This window comes from Morus notabilis, unplaced genomic scaffold (assembly GCF_000414095.1).
Source record: "Morus notabilis unplaced genomic scaffold, ASM41409v2 Scaffold324, whole genome shotgun sequence".
NCBI classification, from domain to species: Eukaryota; Viridiplantae; Streptophyta; class Magnoliopsida; order Rosales; family Moraceae; genus Morus; species Morus notabilis.
The window spans coordinates 375171-384294 of record NW_010362325.1 but is presented as its reverse complement, the minus strand read 5'-3'; the positions used below and the strand labels follow the sequence as shown (position 1 = coordinate 384294).

Genomic DNA, 9124 nt, shown 5'->3' with positions numbered 1-9124 from the left:
TCGTGTATGGAAACTTCGAATTGACTAGTGTCCCTCTCCTCTCCCGTCTAGCGGAATTGTTGACGTTTTCATTTCGAGTTAATTACGCATCCGTTTGTTTATAGTTCAACTTAATTTAAACGATGGCTATCAATTCAAGTTTAATTTAAGTTTAGTAAGCATGTAGTTTGAATATATTTAAGTTTAGTTTGAATATATTTTTTGTTTAAATTGAATTGAACAGTCTTAACACTTTTAAAATGTATTTTTGAACGAGTATTTATTTATTTTTAGTTATCTATGTTCTTCTGGGTTAATGATTGGTAGTTGAGGCAGATATAATGACTTTGGTCACTCATCAAATGTAGGTAATTTTGTGATAAGATTAATAGCAGTAGAATAGCATGTACGATAATTCGGTTTATATTGTGATTTTGCCTCTTAGATTTCTATTAGTTTCCCTTTTTGGGCTTGTGATTTTTATGAACGACTAGCCCGTTTGGTACATAGATTAAAACTTTAAGATTAGAACTATTTTCGATTTACGTGTATTTTTTATGAGAAAAAATACTATAACGAATCATGAATCATGATTCGAATCAGAGAACGAATCCTCCACCCAAACAGACTTATTATGATTGAAACAATTTAGGGGGGTAGTGAACATGGATCCTCGATGTAAAGATTAGTACCCTTTCATGGGATGGAGAAAAGTGTTGATGGGTATTTAGACATCAATCTTCCTCTACAACATGGATTAATGCTAAATGATATCTTGACTATCTTCAACTTGGTGGCTGCATTGCTCGGCCTGAGCCTGCGATCTTTGGGTAGTGAAACCGAAGTATCTTTGTGTTTTATATGCATCTGTGCCTTGCTGCCCTAGAGTGTTTATTTATCATGATGATGATGATGCAAGAATTAAAGTTGCAGCAGAGTTTTCTGTTTCATCTTACTTAGTAACCCAAGGAAAAGAAAGGTGAAGAATCCTATCATCCATGTGGAATATGTGCAGCAAACCCGATTTTGATCTTTTTTTTTTTTTTATCAAGATTACAAAGTAAAAATACTTGGTTTTTGCTCATTTAATGAAGATTTGTACACAAAATTCATGTTTTTCCCTTGAGATGTTATGAGATGTTTGGAACTTTTGTAATATGGATTTGTTGTCATTTTGTTGTCATTTTGTTGTGTTTTATTTTTGTTATTTTTTGGATCAATTTGGTAGATTCCTTTCGACTACCGATGTCAGCGATCGAAGATGTTCAATCATATTTTAATTGAAAATAGAAACATAACCTGACAGATTATGGATCATAATTTGATAGACTATGAGTCATAGTCTGGGAAACTATGCTTGGTGGCTGGAGTAACTTGTTAAACTATGGGTCATAGTCTGACAAATTATGGGTCATAGCCTCACAGATTATGGCCCGTGACCGGCGTAACTTGTCATACTATGAATCATAGTTTGACAGACTATGAATCATAGTCTGACATTCTATGGATTATAATCAGACAAACTATGTCCGGTGCGATTGTAAACCCGTCGGCCGGTGTAACCTGACAGACTATGGGTCATAGTCTGGCAGATTATAACCGTTGTCGGAGACACGCCGGGCGGCCGCCGGAGATCCGTCAAAAAAGCTGTCGGACGGTCACGCAGAGGCACGCCAAGCGGAATGGAGATCGCCGGACGGCCATCAGAGACCCGCCGGTGCCACCGGTCGAAGGCACCCGGCATTTTGTAAATTAGCAATTTACTTTAAGGGTATTTTGGTAATCTAATATATTAGGTTTTTGACTAATATTTGACTAGATCTATTCTAAAATGATAGAAATAAAAGGGGCAATCTTTAAGGGTTAATAATAATTTGTTGTACTATTTTGAGGGGCAGTTATAAAATTCTCTCTTTGAAGCTCTCTCTAAATGGGCCCTCCAACTAATTTTGTGGCTGAGGGCCATCGTATTTTATAATGTTACGCAATATCAGGCAGGTAAACTACTACAACTACAATTACAAATTTGCCTGTATTCTACTTCTTAAAGTGTTGGTCATGTTTGTTGTTAGGCTTCCATCATTCTAGATATACAGAGCATTTCCGTAGGAGGAATACCTTCAATTTTCACAGCAGAGAGCTTAGCTTGGCTGTAGAAGTATTCTAATTAACTTGCTATATGAGATGACCATTTTCTGATTTTGTAATCTGTATATACTCTACTGCCATATATGGTCTTTGGTAGCTAATAAAATCAACCTAGGTGTTTCTTGCTATATTAAGTCCCGTTCACTTTACCGATTTGAGTTTAGAATTCGAGTTTTACTACAGTAAAAAGTTTTAAAAAACAGTAACATATAACTTTTTTACTACAGTAAAAAGTTCTCATATAAAGTCACATATCAACTCGAATCAACGAACTAAACGGGCCTTAAAAGTGGCCACATCTTGGTTTGACCTAAAAACGATAAGATGTGATCAAGTGGGAGTTTGAAACGGGTGCGAGTTCGATCATGCAGTTCAAAAAGAATAAATAATAAAGTCGTAAACGTCCCAAAACAAAAATCCCATATGTGATCTAAATTTATTGCAAACTCATATACATGCTTTTCCAGTAGCTAGTAGTATGATCTCAAATCTCAATGGCGTAGTAGCAACGCATTCAGCTTTAATCCAATACACGTGTATATATATATATATATGTATATATTATATATGCTAATGTTAGTAAAGAAACCATTTTTATGGAGAAAAGCATCAGAGAAGAGGTACTGGCGTGTAAAAAGCTTTGTTTAACCGCCTTTCAAGTTGCAAATAAAACAGTTGATGACAGCATTGAGAGAAGGCATGTAAAAGAGCAGTTGAAAAAGGGAAAAAAAAAAAAAAAAAAAAGTGCGGTGGCAAAGCATTAAGCAGCAGCATTAGCGAGGGGCACGCCGGCACGCCCAAGGCCACTAGAGGATGTTCCCTTGGTGCGATGAAATTGTACAACAAAATCTCTCTCTCTCTCTTTCTCTTTGGCCTAATTTGCACAGAGAATGATTTGGGAAACCCGCCCAAAAAACATACCCCCATAATCCACATTTCTGCATTATAACTTCGCCACTGTTTCTTTTATTTTATTTTATTTTTTTTACCCTTCCTCGGTCAGACCAAAACATCCCATATTCATTGCATATTGGTTAAAGAAAAAGTGTACGTATATATATATATATATATATATACACTCATATGTTGTTATATCTCTTTGATGTTATATTTAATAATTATCATTAACATAACTACAAACAAATTATATTAGAGACACAGTCCTCCGAAATGACTGAAGAAAAAGTCTATATAGTCTGTATATACATTATGCTTTAAATTAAGGGGTCGTTTAATTCACTAATTTAAGTTTTTAATTCGAGTTGAGATATAACTTTATATGAGAGCTTTTATTATAACAAAAAAGTTAGATGTGATTGTTTCTGAGAAATTTTTACTGTAACAAAACTCAAATTCTAAACTCGAATCGGTAAAATGAACGAGATCTAAGATAACTCACCAATTGAAAATGGCTGTGAGTTTTGAGTAGATATTTAATATAGATTACACCAAAATCATATCATAACAAAAGAAATATAAGTTTAATTGATTATTCCTAATGAAAATCAAATAATTTAAAACTATAGTATACATGCGTACTGTAGTTTTTTTTTATAAAAAAATATTTTACTATGGAACACATGATGAGTGGAATCTAAGTGCAAATGGAATTGGTTTGAATAGTTAGGCTTCGTTCACTTCGCGGATTTAAATTTTTAATTTGAACTGAGATGTGACATTTTCTGCGAGCTTTTCGCTGTAGTAGAAAAAGTTAAATGTGACATTTTCTTAGAACTTTTTACTGTAAAAATTTAAAACTAAAAATTTAAATCGGTGAAATGAACAAAATTTTAATAATTAGTTACTTGGGGAGAGAAAAAAAAGGGAAAAAAGAGGAATTTGAAATAATTTATTTTGATCCGTGAAGCATTTCTGAAATTACATACGAAAACAAAAGCAGTGGAACATCCCAAGGTCTAGCCTAGCTGGTATCAGAAGGAATATTAGGGCAGAGAGAGAGAGAGAGAGAGAGGGAGGGGCTGTCAGAACTGGTAAAAAAGAGAGCCTCAGAATAGATTCCACAAAGCAGGAAAAATCCCAACTGAAAAATGGGTCATGCTCTTATTCCCCTAACATTAATCCCAACGCCCACAAAACCCATCTCGTGAAGGTGAAGCTTCACACATCTTATAGTAGCTTTTTTTTTTTTTTTTTTTTTTTTTTAATCAGGTTCATTTTTTTTTTTCTTAACATAAACAATTTCTCTTTTGTAGTCGTAAATAAGCATTATTCTTTTCTTTAAAAAATAAAAACAAAAATAAATGAATAGCATTGTTCTTTCTCTTTTGTTATCAACCACTCACCCAACGGCAGCTCCCCCAATGCATTCTGCCTGTCCTCCTCGTCCCCTTCTCATTGTCCAATTCTACCCTCTCTTCTATTTCTTTCCTTCGACTTGTATTATTCATATAAATAATCACTGATACATCTAATTTCCTTTCTTTTTTAGTGTTTGTTGATCAACCAAAACTATACACTTTTTTTATTATATTGTTAAAATCTTGTAATGGTCTCCCCTCTCCTTGAATTAATACACATATACACATGCATATTAGGTTAATTATCTCCATTAAAATAATATGACGTGTATTTTAGTGCATGCACCGTATTACACTTTCAAAAATCCAATGATACGTAATAATTACAGCAAGTCTTAAGCTAGATGAAATTGACTTGCGTGAATAATTTACGCGTTAAAACAGGAGAGGAAATATTTTTCTTTCTTTTTTTTTTTTTTGTTCGCCCTAATAATTCTATACGAAATAATTATAGGAAGTCTTAAGCTAGATGAAATTGACTTACGTGAATAATTTATGCGTTAAAACAGGAGAGGAAATATTTTTCTTTCTTTTTGTTTTGTTCGCCCTAATAATTCTATACGTAATATAGATGCATGTTTTTAAGATAATAAAGTAGTAAAGTACTCAACCTGCTAGGCGAGAACAAGGGTACATTAGGGTCGAACGAGCTTAGATTTATGTAACATAAATAATTTATTAAATTGGCAAAATTTATGCCACCTTCTTGAGAATATTGACTTTACGTAAAGCTGTAAAATGCAAACTGATTAACCTGACTATCCTTTGAGTACTTAAAAATTCATACTTTATATTTGCTAATTTATAGTTATTTAGATATATGTTATACATACATAAATACACAAGTATTCCACGTTGCTAGTGATTATGATGATTGTTTAAGCCATTTTACAAGTTAGAGTTGTCCTTTATAAGCTTTGCATCAACGGTACTAATAATTTTTCATCGCAAATATCTTTATAAGCTTTCATCCACTCTCCTAAAAAGTGATGAAACGTGAAAGTAACAAAATTTCTTTTCTCCTCGCCAAAAGAAAGACAATTTCTTACACAAAACGTGGTAGATAAATATTTGGAATTTTTCCTCAAAAAAGAAAATTTTGGAATTTGGATACACATGTGGATAATGGAAAATGTAGGGGAGAAAGTTGAAGAAAAGGCAGCAAAGTCCGCGCGTGGCGGAACAAGAGAGGTGGAAAGAGGGCGCGTGGTGGTCGTTCTTCCATTTGGAAAGGTCATCCTAACTTTTTCAAAAGCCACATGACAGTTTAAAGGAAGATCCGGCATTCTTTTAGCTAATCGCGTTTTTACCGGATCTCTCTTTAATTATCTCTTTGAGGCTTTACATGTCATTTTCTAGTAACTTTTTTATTTAAAATTCTTAATGATGATGGAAACAATTACGCAAATAATTGTGCGTGGTTTTGGATTATAGATTGTCATTAAATTTAATGAAATCCATACTTCTCAAAAAAACAAAAAAAAATCTTGAAATCCACACACTTTTTTGATAAATTTATTCTTTTGAAGAGTCCATATAACTTATTCTGGTACAATATTTTTATTTAAATATTATTAAACTTGAAAAATGTTTATTTTGAATATGAAGTGCGAGATTTTAACACTACACTTTCTCTAATGAATTCAAATATGAAATTACTACCATGCTATATTTTTAACCACTTTAAAAGTAATTTAATATATTTTTTCACTCTGAAAATATTTTAATATATTATATAACTGAATCGGTAGTTTTAATAAAAAAAAAATTATTAAGTTAAACAACATGAAATTGAATGGGATTGAGTTTAGACTTGAGAATGAACCACTTTGAAGCTGCATAGTATTAAAAAAAAATCAGTGCTTTTATACTCATTAATAAAGTTCTTTATTTCTTTATATATTTATTGCTTGAAAGTTCTTTATTTTAATTTATTCCCAGTAACTGCCAGCAAGAAAAAAAATATATATTCCCAAAAATTAACCAACGATAAATAAATCATGCTTAATGACGTGTTTTGATATGAGAGGGAAGTCATTGGTGTGGACTGTGGAGACAAAAGGCACGCCGGTGTGTGGTTCACCGGTTGGGTTGGGTCCCACATCACATCCCCAAATAATTCCTCACGCGCATCCACAGAGCGTGTTTCTCCCCTTTTATTTCTACCTCTCTTTCAACCCTCCTCTTTTGTCCATTCCCATTACTCCTTCCAAAACAAAATCCCACCTAATCTCTCTCTCTCTCTCCCCTTCAAACTTCAATCCCTTTTCTCTCTCTTTTTTTTTCCTCGTTCATTTTTTTTTTTTTGGTTGGGTCCTGGGGTTTCCATGTATAATACAAGTCCTTCTTAATCACTAGTACTAGTAAATTTGTGAGACATATATTTGTTTTAGTTTGAATATATACATAACATATATTATAACAATATGGCAGCTCCAAATATGGCGGCGATCACAGCATCATTAGAGAGGTCTATGCAGAACTGCTCTCTTAACCACCACCACCACCACCACCGCCACCACCACCGCAGCAACTCCGCCGCCGGAGAAGCTGTAAGAGGAAGGCCCACCACGTCAACATCAAGCAGCTCGTCTAGCCGCCCGATCACACATCATGATGATCACGATGATGATAATGATGATGCGCCGCAAAATCATCAACTCCCAAACGCCGCCGACACTTCCACCACCACCACCGCCACCTTAGAACTCAACTCCCATATCTCCCTTCCTTACCATTGGGAGCAATGCCTTGATTTAAAGGTATTTCTTTCTTTCTTTCTTTCTTTCTTTTTGTATAAACTATAACCAAATCCCTTTTTCATTTTTGTCCCTTTCCTCTTACGGGTTTTCTTTCTTTTTTTTGTTCTTTTTTGGCTTTCAAGTGGTAGATCCTTGAGTACTGTGTAATTAATTCTCTGGGTTTGTTTGTTTTTTTCTTTTTAAGAACAAAATCTTATAGAAAGAACCAACTACTTTCAGTTTCATGAACCACTTTTCATTTCTTATTTTAGACGAAAAGGAAAAAGAAGAAGAAGAAGAAAGGGAAAAAAAAAAGAGAGAGAAAAGAAAAAGCTTTCCCCGTTTTGACTACATATATATAAAGTGCTACATTTGTTGAACAATAAAGAAAGAAACTTTCCCTAGTTAGATCATCTGTTAATAATATTCATGGTTTCCATCAAACAACTTAAAACTCTATCTTGATTAATGATGAGCATTAAATGAAGCAAACAAGGAAAGGAAAATCAGCTTCTTTTTATTTTATATTTTTTTTCATACATAAGTAGTGGTACTTCTCTCATGGTACATTCTTTTGTTCCAGTACATGACTTGCTTAATGCCTAGTAGTTTCCATGAACATTAATTAACCAACAATATACATGTCGTTTTAATACGCAGACAGGGGAGATTTACTACATAAACTGGAGGAACGGCATGAAAGCCAAAGAAGATCCAAGAACGACAACAGACTACAACAGTGGAGATTATTACTCAGAAGAAGAAGATGAAAATAGCTCATACGAGAGCGAAGAATCGTCGTCAGAGTCGAGTAATAGGAGAGAGGCGCAGAAGGAGCAGGTTTTGGTGGTGGGAGGGTGCAAGAGCTGTTTCATGTATTTCATGGTCCCAAAACAGGTCCAAGAATGCCCCAAGTGTTGTGGTCAACTTCTCCATTTTGATCGATCCGAAAATGGCTCTCTATGAATTAAATTTGCTATATCCCCATCACAATATTATTCTTATTTTTCCCATTCTTTTTTTTCTTATTTTAATTTCCACTTATTGGAAACCCCCTTTGTGTTTTTTTTTTTTCTCTTTCTTTTTGGAAATTTCAGTGTGGATTTGCTAATGGAGATAAAGTTTTTACTGCTATTTTTCCTCTATTTATTTATTTATTTGTTTGTTTTCTGAATTTTCCATTTGGTCATATGAGGCGCGCTCATGGAAGTGGCAGGGATGAGTCCTACAGTGCCAGAAGTGAGGTCAATGGGGGGAAAGTTCAAAGAATAATATTGGTAATGATTGCGACGTGTTGTTAATGTTCTCCTTGCTTCCTTTTTTTTTTTTTTTTTTTAGCTCTTTTTCATGTTTAAATTATTAGTTTATCTATTATTGCTGTATTAATAATGTGCTGCGTATGCTATTGGGTAATTGGGTGTGTGGATGTCATGTTCGTTCAACCGCTCGATTAATGCCTTAAAACATGGTATTACCACATATAATTTTGTGACACGTTAAAAGTGATCATTTGTTAAGGAGTAAAGACCCCATCTAAGATGCTAGCATTAATTATATCCTTTTTTTAAGAAGTTTTTCGTATCATTATTTTTTTTTCTAAAGCAAGTTTTTTTCGAAGATTAAATTAGCAAATAGCATCTTATCAAGATAAATCGCTTTTAGATTAAGGAAAAAAAAAACCCCCCCATTAAATCGAATAAATTTATCAGCTAGACAAGTTTATTTCTTTTATTTTCTTTTAGGTAACATATAGTGTCCCTTTTTGTTCAATGTCAAGCGATCGGCATCATTAACAAAGTATTTTCTTTATAATTCTGCAATCATATCATACATATCATTTCTTCTAAAAAGAATAATCTCGTTATGCATCATTTGCTTCTATAATTAAATCGTTATCATTTTTTGTATTTTAGTGAATCCAAAATTTTCATTTTTTTT

At 33.4% G+C, this 9124-nt stretch overlaps 1 protein-coding gene across 1 annotated transcript; it reads left to right on the top strand.

Annotated features, from left to right (window-relative positions):
* Positions 1-6706: 6706 nt before the first annotated feature.
* LOC21396356 lies at positions 6707-8320 on the top strand. Its single transcript, XM_010101758.2, has 2 exons — positions 6707-7207; positions 7847-8320. The coding sequence occupies exons 1-2, from the start codon at positions 6872-6874 to the stop codon at positions 8150-8152; spliced, it is 642 nt and encodes a 213-aa protein (XP_010100060.2). The 5' UTR covers positions 6707-6871; the 3' UTR covers positions 8153-8320.
* The last annotated feature ends 804 nt before the right edge of the window (positions 8321-9124 follow it).

What these genes read in the sequence shown, in the direction of transcription:
- LOC21396356 (XM_010101758.2), top strand. Translation starts at nt 6,872, where the DNA reads ATGGCAGCTCCAAATATGGCGGCGATCACAGCATCATTAGAGAGGTCT. An exon ending in AGCAATGCCTTGATTTAAAG is followed by an intron (nt 7,208 to 7,846) that starts GTATTTCTTTCT and finishes TTTAATACGCAG; the next exon opens with ACAGGGGAGATTTACTACAT.